We start from the raw sequence: 22,124 nt of genomic DNA on the forward strand, positions 1-22,124 counted from the left end.
CTTGGTCAAATGGCAGCGGATTGCTTCTGGCATCCGTGGGAAGATGTCATTTGTGTCATCACACAATGGCCTGGGCTGTTCTTTTATGCTTTCCCATTATTTGTTCTCTTTCTACATGCTTCAGTTCGTTCTGGCAGAGGACGTTTTTTGGTTTGTGTTTTGGCAGACAGAGATGTGAACTAACAAACAGGCTGACAATTGCATTATAGGCTAACAGGGACTTGCAGAGTAACAGGCTGATACAGGATGAGCTATTGCAGGGAGTTATATTACGAGTATGGTTTAATACTAAAAATTTGTGTTAGCAGCTTTAATACTGTTCTGCATTTTCATAGAGACAAGTTTTTCACAGCTCTGTGCCTGGCAGGTTAGAATTGAACAAAATGTTTGCAGCCAGATAACCTCCTGCTTTACATTTCACTCTGCAGCAATCTGTACACTTAGGAAGGGAAGGGCTTCGGTGTCACCAGCCTGTCGATGCTGTGGGCATTCCTTTTTCTCTGTAACCTGACTGTTGGGGGGCTTTACAATTTGGCAAGTTGTTTCTTTCTGGTTCATTGTTCGGTGAGGGTTCAACTCTTCTTGGTCTTTCATTCTGTATCCCATCTCTGTGTTGACAGAACACCTAGAATTAGTTGCACTTCCCCCAGGGACTTCAGGAGACCTGCCTGACATGAAACCTGGGATAGACTGATTGAATTCCCAGCAACCACACAGTGTTCTCCAGTTCAGATGTATTCCCAGAGTGCTTCCAGGTGTTTAGCAAAGACTTGGGATTTGATATTCATGTTGTTGTTAATTTTGGCTCTTTAGACATGGGAAATCAGATCTAAAATTGAAAACTGAAATCCCAGGCTTTCCTAATGACAGTGAAACTAACTCTTCATTCTAGAAGACCAGGTCCACAGTGGTAGCAACAGCACAAACAGCATGTTTTATTTCTTCTTCTTTCCCTGCATTAATCCATTGAAATGCCTATATCATGAACATCCCCAATCTTTTTTTTTTTTAGAACTAATCCTCATCCCTTGGATTATGTGCCATGTTCATTTAGAATAATGTTCCTCTCCAAATATCTCTGTGTTTCCCAAATATTAGCAAATAGTGTGTTCTATGCAACATCTCTTCCTTCAGAGTTGCCACTGTTGTTAATCTTGTCTGAAGCTGGAGTATTCCACAAATTGTGTGATCTGATGTGAATTGCAAACTATCTGTCGTAGAAATTGCCGTCAAAGTAGACGATATGGGAGTTTCAGCATGTCAAGTTCTAGTTCAAATAGCAATTTATTATTTCCCTTATGAAAAGATTTAAAAATACGGTTTTGATTTCCTTTTTCTTTAGATTTTTTAGGTTAATATTTTTCTCCATTTGATGGGTACCAGGAAGATTGTTAGTATTCTGCTCTGATAGAGTCAGGGGAGCTAATCAGTTTTAATTTTTGTTCTCCAAGCACATTCATAGTTGTGCTCAGTCATGTGCTGTGAATATATGAACAAAGTGATCCCACATAGATCTTTCTGGCCCCCTTATCATAGGCAGTGAGTGATTGTAGCCGAGTATGACATGAAAGCATATAAAAATTATTTCTCAGTCAAAATACTATTTCCTAGCCTATTAGATTCAGTGCTCTGTGTGCTTCCAGCAGGCATATCTGTGCCCTTCTGGACATTGGGTCTGACAGTGTGATTGGAAGGATGTGCCTGTGTATTGTCGTAGGAAATCTGGAGATACCCGCTCCAGGACACTTGGGGTTCTTTAAAGGATATTTCATACAGGGTAAAAACTGTTTTTCAGGAGGTCTTTTATCACCTTAAAGACAGTGAAATCATCCCAGACCTGTCTTTTATTTGAAGGCAGAATAGTTTTCCGAAGGAAATATTCCTTGACACCTTTCCTAGTGTTTCAAGCCTGAGATAAAATGACGTTTGTTTCCTCTCATCGTTGGGCTGTAGGGTGCCAGAAACACTGGAGCTCTACATCCTTATAAATATTTTTTGACAAGGCATCTTTTCCTCCACTGTATTTAAAATATGCACAAAATTATATATATATCCATATATATATGGATCATATATATATATATATATATAGGTTTTATTTTCCGGATAAAGTCTTCTGGTCCCTCCGAAGGACACAAGTGCCCTCAGCCCCACGTGAGCACCTGGTGCACACCATTGGACCCCTGTAAGCTCTGAGCACGTATTTCCCTCTTCAGATGCTTTGGCAGCTGGGCACTGAGCAGAGGTCTTTGCTCAGCTGGCCGCAGTGAATCTCAGATCCTTTAAAAGTCTAGGTTTTCTTTCTAGGCTTTCAAGTTTAGGAAATGGTAGTTTCCTAGAGAGCACATTGCATTTCATGTGGTGTCCCCTGCCAAAAATAGCCACTGTCTTGCTTTCATTAAGACTTTTGGACATTAAGATTGCTCATAGTTGCAGATTTCCTGTGGAAATTAAGGCTCTGTCTGATGAGACAGCTGATTTCTTCATCTTAAAGCTGGTTATGAAAATTGCATCTGCTTTGTGTTTAAATTTTTATTAAGGTCTTTGATATTTTGTGTTTTGAAAAGTGGGGGTTTCCTTGATTCCTTTTCACTTTTGGTTCAGAAGTGGTGATGCTTGGCCTTTACGACTGATGGTTGCCCTATTTGTGCTTTACTGGTGAATTTTTGCTAGGGGAAAGGCAAATGGAGCACAAATGAGCATCATAGTTCAGCCTGTGATGCTTCACCACATAATTTTCATTTTAAAAGCAGACTGGGATTTGCAAGTGGACAGGAGTAACCTTTATCAGGCCAACCTTTGCACAGGCTGTCTCTTCCTTCCTTATTAGATAAGGACATGCACTCTCACTCACAGAAAGGATCAGAATTGTTTTCCTTCACACAGATGCTCTCACAAAGCGTTATAGAAATGACATTAACAGCATGCTGAAATGCAACCACATGTGGGATTTTTTTATCCTGACAATGAATTATCACTCTCTGCAGCAGGAAGAAGACAATTTGCCTCCAGGTACTGGTGAAAACCTTTAGGGAACCTTTAATGAAAGTCTTTAGAGAACCTTGAATGGTTACCTACAGCAGAGAGGATTTCCGGCTCACTTCATCTGAAAGATTGATCTCTCTAGGTGTGTGCAGACATAGTCTAAAGCTATGCAGACCTCATTTTTCATACCTCAGCAAGTGCTGTCCCTTCAAGAAATGTAAAATGGTAGTTCCAAACTCAGCAATTGGTCTCAAACCTCATGCTACAATACCTCAGCACTATCTTTTGCCTTCCACCTGCATTACAAGTCATTTCAAACTGAGAAGTGTGGAGGATTTGACAATGAGCATCACTGGCAAGTCTCTCTCCATCTATGTGGTTGGAATTGCGTTGGTTGAGTTGTTTCACCTGGTCTCCACTGGCTCCTTGAAGGTTTTTCCCACCCCCACAATATTCAGCCAAATAAAGTGTTTGTGGCAAGTGGGGGGTTGCCAAAGTAGCAGATTAGCATAAATTACAAAAATAGCAAATAACACTGCTGAGAAAACAGTGTGTCCTGAAAATATATTCCCCTTCAGGCAGGCGAGTTACTCTGTTTCTGGGAGGAGGAGTGGGGGTTTTTCTCTGGCAGCAGATGATTTGGTTTCTTTTTTTTTTGTTTTCCTACTTACAAAGCAGTTTTCAGCATTGCAGACATTCATTTCCCATTACTCAAAGGGATGCTGATAGCTTGTCTCTGAGATCTGAAATAATCAATGCTTTTAAAGTCAGTAGGCTTTTTCCAGGCCCTCATGGAAGCTTTGACTGCTTCATGCAAATGACTGCATTTTCAACTCAAACTTCATTTTTCAAACTTGCAAGTTTTACCCAAGATCCTCAGTTCTCTGAACCTGTCCTGCTGAGGTATGGGGAACAAAGAAGACTCTTGTATGTACGTGCTTGAGTGCGTAGGCAAGGTTTTGTACATCCCACATCTGTGGGATGTATAAAGCTCTCAGCTTGAGATGGTTTCTGGTCTTTCACCTCCTGGCTGTCAATCCAGTAGCTCAACATCACTTGAGTAGGTAGAAACAATTGCTTCTGGGAGGCAGCAGGTATCACAGGGGCACCTGCATGAGGCAAGGAGTGTGAACCCCTTCTTGATGTCTTTCCTCTGCAGTACATTTTGCTTCTAGGACAGGATGAAGCCGCCAGAAGCAGGCAGGGTAAATAGTTACGAGGTGTGAGACTGAGATTTAAAATCCACAATGATGGGCACAGACTGGCAGACTGTCCTTGTGTCTGAACTGCAAGATCCTCACCTGGAGCTCCTGTGGCCATTAGGAACGGTGTCTATCACGGTTCCTCTACTTCAGTGTCTCAATTTGCTTTTTCCTTGTAAGGCAGGTTTTAGTGTGGACATCAAGGTCCAGGTTTTTACAGTCTGTAAAGCCACTGCATATTGTCCATGCATGGTGAGATTCTTCCAATCTCCTGTCCAGTGTTGTGTCACATAATTGCTTAGCCATGTTGTCCTTTCAAATTAAAGAATTAATTGTATGGAAAAGAATGGGGTGAAGATTTTAATGCCATTTGAGATGGGTTTGTAAAGCAGTTTGTTCTTAGAAACTGTGACATATGAGTAGGTTGTATTAAGTAATCTATACAGATCCTCTCTGCTTGTATGTGAACTACTCCAGATGAATGAATAATGTTTATGTGGACGTGCTGAAAACCAGGTGATGCAGCACTAATGGGAAGCAAAGTCATTCTTTTTTGTGCTACCTCAAGAAACCCTCAAACTGTTAATACAAGTTTCCTTTTCCTCTCGTTTCTTTTGCTGTGAGAAGTTTGACAGATCACTTCTTAACTGGTGCACCCCACTGGTCCACACTTTATACTGGTTTACATATGTTTGATTTCTTAATGGAATTTATTAGGTTGTTTTCTGCTTATAAAGTCCTGCATTAAATGGGATTTGATTGTTTGAGAATTGGCATTTTCTTGGTATAGTGGTGGAACAGTTTGCTAGCTATCTGTTACAGGGCATACAGTTTTACATCAACCTTTTAATTTAAAATCAAGTGATGCAGTTGCTGCATTCGATTATGAAATTTATAGGCTTTTTTTAAACAGCAGTTAGACATTCGTACATATACATACACGAATAATAATTCTTTTGATTTAATTTAGTGGGAAAGCTTGGCTAGTGGTGGTATGGATCTGGTATTTTAAGAAACTGATGACCTTCCTTTAGACATCATAGAGTAACAGATCTCAGAGGCTATGCCTGACTCAAGGAGTGATGATGTCCATAAAGCACTCCTACCCTCATCTTCCTGCCATTCCTTCTGAGGAATGTCCAAGTAGAACCATGTCTCCTGCACTGTTCAGGCACCCACGTTTCTTTCTGTTGAGCACACTCCAAAAGTGGAGCCTTCAGGTCTCACCCTAATGTGGAACCAGGATCCAGCCTGGCTAAGCACTTGTCCCAGGGATTTGACAACATAGATATGGACCAGCTAACACAAGAGTCAGTGAGGACAGTAATACTTGACAAGTAATACTTGACAAAGCCCGTTTGTCTTAGAAGCCCTCCTGGTGCAGGTACAGTGCCACTGACAACATGATCCCCAAAATGTTGATCATGGATACACCAGTATGGCTCTCTGTTGTTCAGTGGGTACTCTCCTCATCTGTTTTTTATTTTTACTGGAAAAGCTAAAGTTTAGAAAGCTTCCCTGAAGAAGTTACCTGATGAATTCTGCCTTGTTCTATATTCATTCTAGTTATAGCAAGCAAAAGCAAATGCAGTAATTCTGAATGGAAGGAGTTCCATAGCATAGTTTTGTCAGATCAGTGTATTGTCCCTCACTGTTTTCTCAGCTATCAAAGCTGTGATAAGTGGTGCCATGTACGTATTTTGAGATGATAAGGAAATCAAGTAAACTTTGTTTTTTCCTCTGATCTCATTGCTTCCCTGTTTTAGATGGCTTTATTTGACTAGATAAAAATTGCATTAAAAATTAGTCAGATAGGCTTTGGGGCTTTCTTTCCATCATACAGTTTTGCTTTGAATAAATCAGTAGATTAAGGCAACTGTTCTGTATTGCAGGTTACTTCAATGGTTGTGTGCTTTATGGTTGTTTTTTTTTTATTTTGATCTTTTAAGACTTTGTAGGCTATTTTCTGTAAAATCTTTCTGTGAAGAAAGGGTTAATGCTTCTGTGTGCATTTACATCTAGGGTTTTGCTCTGTTGAAGAGCCCAGAGGATAGATGTAAAGCTCATGAAAGAATCATGACAAGACACTATACATAAAGCAGACATAATGCTGTGGAAGCACAGCATCTCTTAAGGAACAGCTATGGCCTCAACTTGAAAATCATTACATGACTTTTTATCCTCGATGTCTGTATCCCCTAGATGAAAGTAAAATGTAATGTGCTTTGTCTAATGGGCACTTGACTATCTGTAGTGCTCCTGCAATGTGTCTGTAACTACTCAATGAAATGGGATTGACAAATCAGGTTAGATCAGCATAAATAGCGATACTGTCACCACTGTATGCCCATCATAACGTCTTAAGGACGGAAAGCTCTCTCCTAGTGGAAGCATGTGTAACCCATATTATTGCCTGGAATTGTCACAGAATCAGTGAGGTTGGCAGAGACCTCTGAAGGTCACCTGAACCAGCTCCCCTGCTCAAGCAGAGCCAGCTGGAGCCCTGGACTGTGTCTGAGTATCTCCAACAACAAATACTCCAGAATTTACCCGGCAACCTGTGCTAGTTGCCCTCACAGTAAAAGTGTTTCCTGGTGTACCTACCCCATCTGTTTCAGTCTGTTCCCTTTGCCTCAGGTCCTGCCAGTGGGCATTACTGGAAAGAGCCCACCTCTTCATACTCTCCCTTCAGATTCTCGAGGCTGTGCAGACCCAGCTCTCTCAGTCTTTCCTTCCTCATAGGAGAGATGTTCCAGTCCCTTAATTATCATAGTTATCCTTCACTGGACTCTCCAGTAACTCCGTATGTTGTACTTGGAAGCCCAGAAGTGTATCCAGTTCTTGAGGTGTGTGCCTCACCAGTGGATCACATCTCAACCTGCTGACAATACTTTGCCCAGTACAGCCCAGGATGGCATTTACCTTCTCTGTGCAAGAGCACATTGCTGGCTCACATTCAACTTGGTGTCCACCAGGACAAAGCTTTACTACAGAGCTGCTTTCTGGGCAGTCAGCCCCCAGCCCATGCCGATGCAGGATGTTGTTCCTCCCCAGGTGCCAGACTTTGCATTTACTTTTGCTGAACGTTGTGAGATTCCTGTCAGCCCATTTCTCCATGCGTCCCTTCAGATGGCACAACCCCCTGGCCACATCTGCTGCTCCTTCAGCCAATCCTGGTGATTTTTGAAGAGATGAGGCACCATCTGATGGCTTCTATTGTCTTTATCGTCTATGTTGTTACAGATAAGAGGATATCTAGGTTGTGGAATTTATTTAATGAACAAATAAGTTTTGCTGATCAGCTAAGTTGCTTGAAGGAAAGAGACTGTTTCCCTCTCAAGATAATGTGCCAAAGGACAACAATGTTTTCAGCCTGTAATCACTTCTTACCAAGTCTATGTCTTGCTTTTATTTTGTCATCTCTTAGGATGCAGGAAGTCAACAAATAGGCTTTTTGCTTGGAAGCTGTGGAGTTACTGTGGCCTTGACTAGTGACGCATGCCATAAAGGACTGCCTAAAAGCCCCACTGGGGAGATACCACAGTTTAAAGGTAAGCCAAGCCTTGTGTGTCGTGGATATCACAGAGCATTTACTACAATGACAGGCTTTGTACTTGTTCAGTTGTAGTGGGTGATGATCAGGCCCATGATGCAACACTTGCCATGGGAGCAGCTGTGGCTGGTAGGCCATGATTGCCATGGCTGCGTGTCACTGTCTGGTGGAGATCGCTGCACTCGCCTGATGGCTGCCAAGCAGCACGGGTGCTCCTGATCTGGTACCCTGCTGGCTCTGATGGACTGGTCAGATCTTCTGTGGCCCAAACTATGTTTAACCAGCAGGACTGTAGTGTTGGGAAGCATTTGTACGATTCAGTCCTATAGCTAAGTGTTAGAGTCAGTAGCCTCTGACAAGAGAGTGGTAATAAACTCTTCGGGTCAGTAACAGCTTAAACTGCCCAACCATTTCTTCAGGGTTTGTCTGCGAAGGGCATGATAGCCAGGTTAAGAAAGCACTTCAGGGAAATCATCTTTGCCATGCTACAGTGAGGTTTGAAAGAAGCAATGTTTAGCTAATGGTAGACACAGGCATTTGGGGAAAAAACCCAAAACGAACTCTGGCAGAGAAGAGTTTTGTCATACCTGGCAGAACCTCAACAAAAGCTGACTTTTCTTTGTACCTCAGGCTGGCCGAAGCTGCTGTGGTTTGTCACAGAGTCTAAACACCTCTCCAAGCCGCCTCGTGACTGGTTCCCACACATCAAGGATGCAAACAATGACACAGCATACATTGAGGTGAGTTAATGAAGATGCATCTTCTCCTTGAATCATTGCATATGGCACTTCTGGATTAGGTAAACATCGTTATTCATTCACTAGTCACAGAAGCAAAGAACATCCTGTTTTAGCCTGTTAATAAGTAATATTTTCTAATAAATTATACTGGATATTGATTTCAGAAAAGTTAATGAAATGGTAAATTGCATTTTGGGATTTCTAATGTTAATGTTTTTATGTCATCTGTGTGGCTGCCACAAAACTATATTAAACTTGCCTTGACCAGCCTTGGTCGTGTTCACAGTGTGGGCTTGAGATGAGTAGATGGCAGGTTTCCTTCAGAGTCTTTGAAAGAGAAGGAAATTCTTGTTCAAATGCTTGCCTATCACTTCCTGCTTCATTAGTCACATTCCCCCAAAAAACAGAGTCACAAAGGGAAAATTAATGATACTGTTAAGTTTATTTTTTCTCTTTTTTTAAATTCTTTTTTCTCACTTCTACATGGACTAAGGCGTGAAGTTCTATGATGTTAGTATTAAATTTAAATGATTATTCAAAGTGAATAAGTTCAAGTGAATGCAACAAAGGTATTTCCTATCTTCATGCAGTCAGAACACTGGGCTAGAGAAGCAGATGCCTCTATTTTCAATCTTGCTGATTATCTTCATCATGGAGAAAGATAAATGTTTAATTTACTTTAATTGCCACTGATAGTTTTCAGACTCTTGCATAAAGTTGCAAAAATTACTGCAGTCATCAGCAGTGATCTCCCACCTCTTTTATGCTGCTTTCTCATGACTCTTTCATATTCTTCTGTTCAAGAGCTTGTGTCTTTCAGACTGTATACATATAGATTATTATAATAGCACCCAGTAAGGATTCTGTGGTCAGCACTTATCCATGTCTCGTAAGACACCAAAGGGAGAAGCTCAGGTTTATTGTTTGGCCTATAAAATCTAACATGTGAACACATAACAGACTGAACTAGGTTATTGTCTGCTAAATCTTACTAGCCCTTTAGTCATTAACATGATCAGAATTGTTAGAATTATTTTTCCATAATGCCTGTATTCAAACAGCAGATGGATTGCTGATACCAGGCCTGGGAAGCTTCAGTCAAAAAGAGAAAGCCTACCTGAAAAAAGTGTCTTAACAAAAAGCTGCCTCCCAAAGTCCTCAATTCCTTGCCTTCCTAAAATAGAGTCATTAGATGTGTCCATCATTCACCTACACAGGAAATGCTTTAAACATAGCTGTTAAATAATGGAAATAGGGCAACTATTAGACATTGACTTTCCCTGCTTATTTCTTTTTAGTACAAAACATGTAAAGATGGAAGCGTGCTTGGGGTGACAGTGACAAGGATTGCACTGCTGACACACTGCCAAGCTCTGACCCAGGCATGTGGATACACAGAAGGTATGGAGTACACTGCCTTTGCTTCATCCTTAAAATCAAGTGTGAATTGTAATTTGTTACTCACCGGGCTCCTGTTTCATGTTTTACACAGATCTGTGTCAAAGGCTTCTAACTTCAAAAAAAACTTCTTTTCCCATTGGTTTTAGAAACTATGCATGTGTTTAAAATATCTTTGTAAGAGGTACAAATACTGTCCCAGCCAATACAAATCCTGCTGTGGAGACTTACTATGAAAGTTAAGCTTTGAGGTGATCAGTCGTGTTGTAATGAAGCTTCTTTCCTTTGAGTGGGCTTGCCTTGGGTCAGTGCCATATTCTAAAAAATAAACTCCCTTCTGTTTTTGTTGGACAGCTGAAACAATTGTGAATGTATTAGATTTCAAGAAGGATGTTGGTTTATGGCATGGGATTCTTACAGTAAGTATGTTTTTTTATTTTGTGTGAGTATTTGAAAATAAACTAAACTAATATGCTTATTACTATCACAAACTGGGATGTCCTACAAATTTTTCTAATAATTTTTTCTGCTTTGAAAGCAAAAAGTATGTGACTTAATCCCACGATCTACTATTACACGTACCCACAATGAGCATGGTAAAGATGCCAGTGTATTTTTATGCATCATGTCAAGTATTCTGGCCCCATTCTTGGCATGTTATTTTGATCTTACTGATGTGTGATTTTGAGGTCAGACTTCTTAGCAGAATCAAATTAAATTTGTACTTACCTCTGTAAGGATATGGTCCAATGGCAGAGCTACATTGCCACTGATTACCTTCTCTATCAAAACTCTCACCAATGGATGGGTTTGCTAACATTAAAGCCTTTCTGATACTTTAAATTCCATAAATTGTCCACTTGCTGTTTGAACATCTTTCTCAGTTGGCAGGGGAGGCGATTGACATTTTTTTAAGGATTGCCTCTAAAGTGCTGCTGCAGTCAGTGACTGACAAAACACTTACTCCTTAACTGAACATTTTAAGAACAAGTATCAGGTTTTGAAGGGACATTGTTTGGGTGTCCCAGGATGTGCAAGCCCTGCATGCTATGATTCCCAGGGATCTGATATACTTTCCCCACGCAGTGTTAGACTGTTCTTAATATCAAAGGGCAGTAATAACAGCTCTGGGGTAGAAATGGTCTGTTAGAATGCCCATAAATGTCTCATGTCAGAAAACATCTTTATCACTGAAGTTGAAAACGAGCATCTACTAGAGCTTTTCTGTGCCTTCCTTGCAATCAGTCTTGGTATGAACTTCGGGTTTTTGGTGACATGCCTGTAGGTGCTTTTCCTATACCTACACTTGTGCCAGCCTGAAAGGACAGCTACCTTTGCAGTTCTGCAAGTGTTTAGATGACTCATCTGCAGGGACACTTAACCTTTCTTAAGCCTAGGTATTCCAAAACAAATACTGTATTTACCTGAACTGCTGTGAGCCCTCAGAAGATGTTTCTAGATGGTAACAGAAGTAAAGCAGCAGGTCATTTCCAGGTGGTTTTTTTAGTAGCAACAGTGAGAAATCACTAGAGCAATTGACTGCCTCAAGCTGGGAGATTGGTTCTCGATCTGTCATTGCTTTCACTCAGCTGCTTTTTCTAAACTTCCTGTAACTTTCCATGACCTTGTGGAAAACACTGGAATTGGCCCACCTGGAGAAGGACAAGAAACTCCTCAGTGTATGTTCTGTTAAAATAAATCGATGTCTGCTAAATCTGTGACTCAAATTTCTCTCTCTGTCATTTCAATAACTTGTGCTGCACTACCTTTAGTAGCTTTCCAGTCTTCATGTGGATTTTGTAAGACAGATATATTACTGTTACTTGTCCCTTTGAGTAGTCTTCATATATACTGAAGTTTAGCAGGCTTGGGGATAATATTAACCTACATGTAGCAAACATGCAGACATTGTTCATCCAGTGGTTTTTATTCTTTCTCTTTAAAGTGAATCGCTTAGAGTATAAATAGAAAGAAAATCTGTTTCTTTCTTTTTCAGTACCGCTTCAAAGTTATGATCTGATTACTCCAAATCCTTTAATTCTTAATTAAAGCATTAGAAAATGAAGATCTGTTTCATCTTAATGTAAATAGCTAGATAAGAAAAGATAACTTCCAGCATTGGCAATAAAACAGGCCTAGAGTGGTTTGCATAGATGCCCCTGCCCATAACATAGTATAAATAATTACCACAATTGTTCTATAAAACCCATCTGTCTTATTTGATTTCAGAGTGTCATGAACATGATGCATGTTATAAGTATCCCATACTCCTTAATGAAAGTGAATCCACTGTCCTGGATACAAAAAGTCTGTCAATACAAAGGTAAGGAACTGGAATATCCAGAAATATAAAATCAAAGTCAAAATCAAATTGGTAATACAGCTGTACAGCTTTTATGTGCTGTATTAGTAATCTTCCCGTTCTTATTGCAGCAAAAGTTGCCTGTGTAAAATCCAGAGACATGCACTGGGCGTTGGTGGCACATCGAGATCAGAGAGACATCAACCTTTCCTCACTGCGTATGCTAATAGTGGCTGATGGTGCAAACCCATGTAAGCTATGCTTCTGCAGTCCAGTAGAGGCTAAGGTGTTTTCTGTCTTCAGTCAGTATTCAGTCATCTTAGCTAAAAGATTTACGAAGTATAGAGTTTTTCTGCTGCAAACTATATGGTATTTATGGAAGCTATTTAATTTTGGGTTTTCTAAAAATACATTTTTCTTCAGCTAATCCTGAAGCAAACTTTATATTCCACATAATGTAAGTTGCAGTAAATCCAGTTTTGTTTAACATGACTGTGTGTAAAGACTGAAGTAAATAACCTTAAGCTATAGAAAGGATCTGAACATTTCTCCTGAATGACGGTACTCATATAGAAGCAGCTGAGAATTTTACAGGCATACTTACATTACTCTAGAGAACCACATCTGGGTCACTTCATGGCAATTAATAGCATGAACTGCTTCTCTGTATTATTTAAGGTACCAACGTATAGGTGTTTTGCTTGTTTGCAGTAGTTTGCTTTGAGTTTCTGAATTAAATCTTTAATTTGCCTCATGCTAAAAAAGAAAAGTGTAATGAAAGCCATACTGGAAATCTAGCAGTAATGGCTTTTCTATGTAAGCATAGTGAAAGGATTTTATGCTCAAAAATTAGTCTCTATTTACTGTATGCAGGCACAACTTTATGCACATATACATATATATATTTATATAGTTGTATCAGCCATGACTTCTTTCCCAGTGGAAATGGGTCTTTTTAAAATTTTTTGTCTTGAAAATCCTATAAATTCAGTAGTAAGTTTGCAGTTTGAATAGCACCACTTCAGGAATCAGATTATTTTTCTCCTCTGACCCTTTTTTTTTCTTTACTCCAGGGTCTATTTCTTCCTGTGATGCATTTCTCAATGTCTTCCAAAGTAAAGGTCTAAGACAGGAGGTCATTTGTCCCTGCGCTAGTTCACCGGAAGCTCTCACTGTGGCTATTCGAAGGTACTGTGTTACACCAGTGGAAAGGGACCCACTGTAGAATATGTGTGGTACTTTGGAAGGAAATTAAAAATTTATTCAAGTATGTGTCTACGTACTTCACTTCTGAATAACTTTTTTAGTTCTCTAGCTGTTTATGTCCAAACAAGACATACATGAAGAATTTGTAGAGTAATATGGTAACTTCAGAGTGCTTTTTTAGTATAGTTCCCATTTCTGTAATTTTATCTAATTTTAAATTAAATAGACTGAAAGCAAAATCTAATTCTGGAAGAAGTGGAAAAATGCCCTAAGCATAAACCGAATTTAAATGTGGGAATTTAAGTGGAATTGCTATCGAGGAAAATCATGCTTTGAAGTGGTCTGTTTAAAGAGAATTATGACATTCTGCCAGTTGGTTTTGGCTGAGTGGCGCTTTTTAACCGTTCATACACTGTCAGCAGGCATCTGGAAACGCCCTTTGAGTCTGAGGGATTTGTGCCTAGAACTAAAATGGATAAATTCTAATAAAACTATCAAGCCTTATGTACATGAATGTCGGTCTGCAGCACTCACCTGTCATGAGTGTTGTAGCACACAGTAAATGCCCTAACTGTTGTCTCTTTTGGCAGAGTTTTCCAAAAGTTGTACCTTAAACTGTCGGCACTTTGGTTTTAAGTTCAGATTTCTGCAGCCATTTCTAACTGTTTCCCATGTTAAAACATGCAGTATAAAAGTGTAAAGCACGCTAATAGCATTAAGTAAAATGCTTCCTGCCACATGGTTTAAGTGCACGGTCCAAGTGAAACTTAACTAGATTTTCAATTAGCTTTCCAACAAAACATCACAGGAAGAAAGACACAAGGCCAAGAGTGTGGTTGAATTTCAGCCACCTCATTTTTTGCTTAAAACATCTGAAAGCTGTCCATCAGGGAATTACCCTGTCCAGGTTAGTTGTCTTTCTGTGAACTGCAGGATCTCAGAGAGCCCTTCATTCAGCCCCACCAGCCTGTTTGGCAGCTTTGTCCTGAGGAGTACGTTGCTTTTCCCTTCCGATGGGTTTCCCTGCAACAGGCTGTGCAGACCGTCACTCACTTGGAGTGAGCTCTGGTTTGTAAGTGCAGAGAGGAGGTGGATGGGCATGGACATCCCTTGTGCTGAGTACTGATTAACAGGCAAGGGTTTCCATTTCCTGTGCTAGCCCTGGAAAATCTGCCGCAGATCGCAGGTTATGAAGTGGGGGAACTCATGGTACCTCAATGTGCAATGGTTGGTGGCCCCTTTTGAGCCTTAAACTCTCTGGTTGTAGCCATATGAAACACTGGAAATTCATTTTCAAATTAATTAGCATTGAGGGCTTACATAAAAAAGAAATTATTAGCACATAAAATAGTGGATAATTTTTTTTAAAAAAAGGTATTTTTGTCTTCAGTGCTTTGCTGTGTAATTACAGAGCTGTTCTTACTGCAGTGAATGTTACTGAACACGTATCTCCTCATTTGAAGCCTGTTTAATGGTAGGATAATACCAGCTGAACTTGGGAGCTTTAGTGTTCTTCATTTTACTCAAGCCATCTCCACTGACAGTAATGTCATTATCTTACAAGTTCCAAAGAGTTACAGCTGAAGTGTGCATTAAAATGATTCCCTGCAGAGCACGGATCCAGAGAGTTCCCTGTTAATGCTCCAACTCTTTCAAAATTGACGGTGTATTTTTACTGATGTTCCTACAAGGAAGAGTATCAAAACCAGCTCTCACATGAAATACCCTTATAGTTTAGAAAAAGGCAGTCAGGAATAGACTAATAGGTACTTTAGCCTTAGAGCTGAATTATGAAGCCTAATATTTAAAGGCATGTGTCATGCAAATAATTCTTTATGGTATTTCCCTTCTGTTCATTGCATATTAGTCCAAACCCACTTGCTTAAGACAGTGCAAAAGTTTAAGAACTTGTCTTTTCCCATTGAAATGACTGGCAAAAAACAGAGGTAAAATAGATTTTATCTGTAAATGGAGTAGTAACTGTTCTCAAAATGCTCTTCAGCTACTCAGTATGAACAAATCAGCTTTGAAATACGTGTACATTGTCTCTCTTTCACGGTTAAGGAAACTAAAGAGATGGGTTTGTTTGGTGGATTAAGCTAAATTTACTTAGTATATAAAGTAGGTGGAATTATACCTTTGTTTAGTTGCTCCTGCCTTAATCAAAGGATTCATCTTTGTCTAGCAAGCAGACTTACAGAATTCCAAATCCACTATTAGAAGTAGTGAATATGTAACCAAAAATGTGAATTTAAAAAAAAAAATTATAAATACATTGGAATGGTGGTATTTGTATGTCATAATCTTTCCAAGTGATTTCTTTCCTTCTGCTTGGCAGACATACTTGTTTTAGTGTTGTTCCCATGTGGATATCATGCACAGGACAAACTGAGATACCATATATTGCAAGATTGTTGCTGACAAGATGCTTTCTGAGAGGATGTACTGGTGCTGTCAGGTGCTTAGCTCCCACCTCGCTCCACCATCCTGCTCCTCTGACTGTATTCCCTTTCGGTGTCAGATACCTAGCTATGTGCAAGCAGACACTTGAGCATGGCTAACTCACATCTTGTTCAAGGATCCACCTCACACTCCCAGGATACCAGAAGTACTTAGAAACAGGAGCTCTGAAATGCCCGGCCTGTGGACCCCAGGTCCTCAGCACCAACTCTTCTGCTCACCTGCACAGCGCTTCTCCCTAGGAGGGCAAACCTGTTGTCTCAGCCCAGGCCACAGCAAGTGTGGCTCTAGTGATACGTCCCCCAACATGAGCCTTGTGCTTCCAGCTCCCCTCCCTGGCACCCCCTCCTATACACAGGCAGAGTCTTCCAAAGCTGCACCCACTCTCCTTTTTAGCAGTCTTTGGATGTGATAAGTAATGCAAGAAAATGTGGGTGATGCAAGTCTAGATGGCCTCTACTCATAGAAGGTTGTGAGAAGCTGTGTTTGCCTGCAGGAAACCTTTCTTTTCATGAGCAGTAAAATGGGTGTTTTGGGGAGCAAGGGTGAGAGGAAGTTGATCAATAACGTCGCTGAAAGTTCCTTTTCCATGATGGAAACGTTATTTATCACAGCTGCTTGTTTACTAGCCCCATTTGTTATGCACTAATGCGTTTTCAAGCATGCCCACATTCTTCTTTGTTGACAATGTCACTTGAGAAATATGCCTCGTAAAACCTATTAATTGAAATTTATAGTGCCAATCACGTCAGGGCTTACATGAGCATGATTGGCTTGGGCCCATCTAGTATTTCAAGCACAGTAGAGGAGAAATGTCATATAAAAGGACATTAGCTGTTAAAAAATAGCTGAGGTATGATGGAGTATTCAGGAAAAATACAGAATCTTGGACTAAATACTCCTGGCTCTTTTATCCATCTTGAATATAGCAGGAGTCTGGCTGCTCTACATGGATACATTACCCACACCCAAATCAGCATCACCTTAGCTTCTGGGTTTGCATTTTAAAATGCAGGACAGTATAAGAATCTTTCCAGACATGAAAAGCCCTGACATACTCTCTTGACTTAATAACTTGCATACGTCAACATTCGTTTGCTCAAGCCATGCTCTACATATGTATAACTGTATCCACTGGTACAGCCAGCGGTTTTGTATTGAAACAAGTTGACAGACAGCTTGTGCTGATGCTGTGGAATCGTACAGCGTGTCGGCAGTGACTCTGAGCAAACTGAGGTGTTGCAGAGAGGCTGCATCCACAACATTTTGACCATGACTGATGAAGGTGTAATTTGTTTTAATTTTCATGGGGGTAAATTAGACTAGGAGTAATTCAATTATATGTACGAAAATAAAGATGGTGAAGTCCTTGCAGATTCCACAGATGCTTGGCAGTGAATCTACTACAACCTAATTTCTTCTGTTTAAGTAATTTTAAAAGCTTAAGTTTTGAGAGTGGGAAGTCATATCGCCAGTTTAAACACAGCATACTTATATTCAAATCTTGGCTTTGATGCCAGTGTGCTAGAGCTAGGCTTTTAGTCTAGCAGGTGAGTTTGGTTTCCTAGGTTGCCCCAAAGTCAGTAACATATCAAGCTATTATCTGAGCCGTTCCAAATCTTTAGAGTGCATTTTCCCTGCACAGCATCTGTACTGCCTTTAAGTATTTTTAAAGAAGTCAAAAGGCTTTTTCTTGGGTAATCCAACAATCTTTCTAAATCTATCTGAAAGATAAATACAAGCTGCTTTTCGTAAATGTTAGGTGTTGCTTTCACCTCTGCAGCCCCATATCTGTGGGTAGCTACTGAATGGGAGAGTTGGCAAACATCATTGTTCAGAAATGATTGAAAAGCAGGATTCTGTCAGTTCTGGTAGGGGAAAAAAGAAAGTTAAATGATAAACTCTCAAATAGAGGAGCACTGGCAGTAGTTGTCTAGTAAGAATAAGTAAATGTTTATGTCTGCCGGATAGTGCACTGATGTGTTAACCTACCCATGTTTGCAGGCCAACTGACGACAGCAATCAGCCACCAGGCAGAGGAGTTCTGTCCATGCATGGTCTCACTTACGGAGTGATTCGGGTGGACTCTGAAGAAAAGCTTTCTGTGCTGACTGTCCAGGATGTTGGCTTAGTGATGCCAGGAGGTAAGGAAGTTGCTGTGATTCAGCTATTGAAGTAACTAGCTGTAGAGTGTCCTAGCTGGGTATACTGTGCTGATAGACAACAAGCATTGGGATTAGGATGTGTGTACATGAAAACATTTTAGTTGAGGAGAGTTACCAGTAAAACTTCACAGTTTGCAAATCCCAAGATTTCCTCTCTCTGCTTACCTCAGTAGCTGTGCTTGCTCACATCGCAGTGTACTTTAAACAACCTGACTCCACATCAGAACATCTACTCCTTAACTGTGAAAAGCTGGTACAGAAAAGAAGAAAGTTGGATTCCAATGTCTGGAGGCTATAAATATCCATAAGCCTGAGCCAGATGAAACTCGGTAGTGAAAGTTTTCATAACCTATGCTAAGGATCAACAAAATTGCTTTCTGAAGGCTTGCAGAATGTTTTTCCCAAGATCTTGTGCTATCACCCAGTTATTAGATAGAGGAGGTATGACTGAACAGTTCATGTTGACAGATTCAAACTGAAACCAGTGCCTATACAGATCAAGATAAGATTTTTCATAAGAGAGCTAGATTTTAAATGAGATGTTTGAGACTAGAAAAGACTAATACTGTAGTTTTTCATAAGGGAATGTCTGTTATGCACCAAAGGGCTAACACATAATGATGTATCTTTCAAAATTTCAGTTGAACAACTTAAAATAAAGGAAGATTGGTTGTTGTCTAATACTTTCCATATAAGATGCTATTATAGATGTGCCATCTTGCACTTCATGCTACATTTCCATAGTTTCAATAAACATAGACGGTTCTGTTTACCCTCAGAGTAAGAGAGAGGCCATTTGAGAGTCTTTACACTTCTACTTAAAAGATGTGCCGATTCATTTCTGGTTGTTCATCATACCCTCTTTCCAACTACAAAATATACACATCCTGGACTCCAGCTCCAGGGATTACAGTTAAAGCAGCATACCCGATTCTTATTCACATGGCTGACACATAAAATAGCGCTTCTTCCTCAGCCCAGTGCTTTCTAATCCCTCCTGTTTAGCTCCTGCAGTCTCTGCAGTTCTGTAAGGCCAGTGAGAGGGGGGAATGAGCCCTGATAGATTCTTAGTAACAACCATACCAGTCTGCTAGTGTGTCTTGATCTTCTCACTACTTTGTGAGAGGTGGATTTCCCGGTTGCCTGCCTCCTTGGCAGGCAAGTTATTATCAAGAACTCCATTAGCGTGTTTCATTCTGCACTGACTGTGGCTAATCTGGTCTTCAGTATGCAAAACTGGGAACACAATCACATTTTGCAGTGTTATTACAGACCAGCTGAAGTTTTAGCGAGCGAGGCAAATTAGGTTTTTTTATTGGTGAAAGACGTCTTTGCGTTCTTCATAGAAATACTATTTATAGTATAAATAACATTTGATAATGTTAAACAACTTGATGTTTGGTTTGAGAAACCAATTGTTAGACATTAGTCTACATATGATTTATTTGTTTATGTCAATTCCACTGGAATGCCTTTCCCACAGCATTTATGTTATTCTGTAGTTCCTTTTACAGTATTCTTTAAAGTCCTGTGCTCTCCCTCTAGCTATAATGTGTTCAGTGAAGCCAGATGGAGTTCCTCAGCTCTGTAAAACAGATGAAATAGGAGAACTCTGTGTATGTGCTATTGCAACGGGTACATCATATTACGGACTTTCGGGCATGACCAAAAATACTTTTGAGGTAAGCTGATCAAAAAATGCTATATAAAATCCTTCCTTTTTAACTTTTTCTATTCTGAGATAATACTTGACATAAAATAGTGATAGCAATATCATCTCAACAGCAGTAATAACCAATGCTTGTGGCTTGGGATCTGTACTCTAGCCAGATAATCTGCACTGAGGCCCATTTCATTAAGTGCAATAGTACATCTTCATGTGGGTTTAGTTTTGGCTCTGAAGAGCTTTTAGTTTAACTTTGAAAGAAGATACTAAGGGCTGAAACAATCAGCAGGAAGAAAGACAAAGTTCAAAAGGTAATACTGTACAAGTCTGCGAGCTAGCTCCATGCAGCATTTGATTGTTGCAAATAGTATGAAGGCTGCTGGGTGTCTTTAAAAAGCGTTTTCCAACATTTCCGTAGCACATCCATCAGTAAAGGCTTGCATTTCCACAGAATCCTGACAGATGTAGTCTTCAAGAGGTATCTGAATAGCAAAGATACCGTTTCCTAATTAGTTCCCACCTGCCTTTGTTTAAATTGCCATAGGTGAAAGCCTTTCTGCTTTGTGGAATCTATTTTTCTGTAGGTTTCAGCTCCAGTGCGGACAGTTGTATTGATAGCTCTGTTGTACCTGCTCAGTCATTACCATTAACTTCTGCTGAAGCCAGTGTGACAGGCTGAACAGATCAGAGAAATACCAAAGAAGATTGAGCTGAGATTTTCTATTAAGTTCTGAGCCTTTTCTCTTTAAATATTGAGGGGAAAAAAGTTAAGGAAAATACTTTTACATTTCCTTTAACAAATGCTCTGATACTGACATTTTTTGTAGACCAAACATGACTAACACCTCGTGCAAAATGCAGACCTGATCGCTGTAAACACTATACAACTATACAGTGGAGACTAGTGGATACAGTTCTCCATCCTGCTATTGAAGCCAGGAGTCTTGCTGTGCTTCTGTGGTCTGAAATGTGTCGATAGCTGATTCCTGTGCTACACGTACAATTGGCAATTCCCGGTGTGAGTGATAATCCCAGATTTGACCCATTTCAGGGTAGAAAGGTGCTTACATTCATTTTGTAGTACTTGCTATAATTATAAAATCATTCATAATTCATAACTGGCTCTGCAGTTTAACAGCATATTTAGCCTGATTTAGACTTACTCCTAATGGTAGCAAATAAATTGCCACCAAGTGAGCAGGACCACTTGTTTTTATAGTTAAGCAGTTTTTAGGAGCCCTGTCCAAGTTGGCCTCCTTATGTTTTACTGTGTAATTCATGTTACAGGTATCAGAGCTGAAGTGATTTATGGCTGAGGATATGTAAGCATTAAATCTGTTCAGTAAAGGTTACCTGTGGACATCTGAGAGCAGAATTTGACCTTTATTTTTAGATGATCCTCGAAGGACACTGTATAGCCATGGTCTTCCACTTGTTATTGTCTTAACTTACCTTTAGACTCTTTCAGTTTAAAGAAGCATCAACAGGGAAGTGTGGTTAGAATCACTCACATGCCAGGGTTATGCTGTGCTACTTAGGATAGAAAAAGCACTAGAAATCTGTCCTGTGGAAGTCATGTATGTGCCTGGTGCTCAGACATTTAGAGAGGCTCTGCATAGGGCTGCATTTTCACTTTCAGACATGCTATAGAAGGCATTATGACTGGTGTTGTGAGGACTTAGTTGACCTTAGATAAAAATACGGTCAGCTGCAAGAGTCATTAATGTACAGTACCTTAAAATAGGTTCACTTCTAACCTGCTTATTTCTCTGCACTGTGCTGGAAATGAGCATGAGGTACTGAAAAGAGGCACTACTGTAATGTTTACAATTTAGTCTCTCAGTAACTTACACGTGGCACCTCAGGTTCACTGCACTCTGCACAGCATTGCTTTTTAATTCAATACTCTTTATGTTGATCTATGTATTTTTTTATGTCACAGATGATTTACAGAGCCATGGTTAGGGATAAAGGTGTATGGTGGAGTGGAGTTCAACTTGCTGGAACTCAAGTCCTGAAAATTACACACTCTAGTCTAGAAGTTTCCTGACACTTCATAGTCAGTGAAATGTAAAGAGCATCACCAGCAACCTCTTCTCCTCATTCCAGAAGAGCTGTTTGAGAGAGCAGACATGAAATATTTCTCATCATGATCTCTGTGTATAGAACTGAATACCTGTGTTTTTTCTGTCTTATAGGTGTTTCCTATGACTAGTTCTGGTGGCCCCATCACTGAATATCCTTTTATAAGGACCGGACTACTAGGCTTTATAGGACCAGGTGGACTGGTCTTTGTTATCGGCAAAATGGATGGTTTGATGGTTGTCAGTGGAAGAAGACACAATGCTGATGACATTGTAGCAACAGCACTGGCTGTAGAACCAATGAAATTTGTCTACAGGGGAAGGTTTGATCCTTTCTTCTATAATGTACAAATCCTTACTTAG

The 22,124-nt window shown here is 40.1% G+C and overlaps 1 protein-coding gene across 1 annotated transcript in view; it reads left to right on the forward strand.

Moving 5' to 3' along the window:
• The window catches only part of DIP2C (disco interacting protein 2 homolog C), a gene marked incomplete at both ends in the record, with an annotated part of 317,089 nt that overhangs the window by 230,228 nt on the left and 64,737 nt on the right, over positions 1 to 22,124 (forward strand). The window contains 10 exons of the mRNA XM_084280380.1: positions 7,615 to 7,738; positions 8,371 to 8,480; positions 9,779 to 9,881; positions 10,233 to 10,297; positions 12,108 to 12,201; positions 12,312 to 12,431; positions 13,254 to 13,368; positions 17,851 to 17,990; positions 19,557 to 19,693; positions 21,876 to 22,084. Of these exons, the coding sequence (XP_084136506.1) occupies positions 7,615 to 7,738; positions 8,371 to 8,480; positions 9,779 to 9,881; positions 10,233 to 10,297; positions 12,108 to 12,201; positions 12,312 to 12,431; positions 13,254 to 13,368; positions 17,851 to 17,990; positions 19,557 to 19,693; positions 21,876 to 22,084 (1,217 nt within the window). The remainder of the gene's footprint in view (positions 1 to 7,614; positions 7,739 to 8,370; positions 8,481 to 9,778; positions 9,882 to 10,232; positions 10,298 to 12,107; positions 12,202 to 12,311; positions 12,432 to 13,253; positions 13,369 to 17,850; positions 17,991 to 19,556; positions 19,694 to 21,875; positions 22,085 to 22,124) is intronic.

The sequence above is a fragment of the Gallinula chloropus genome, assembly GCF_964237585.1.
Source record: "Gallinula chloropus genome assembly, chromosome: 2".
NCBI lineage: Eukaryota > Metazoa > Chordata > Aves > Gruiformes > Rallidae > Gallinula > Gallinula chloropus.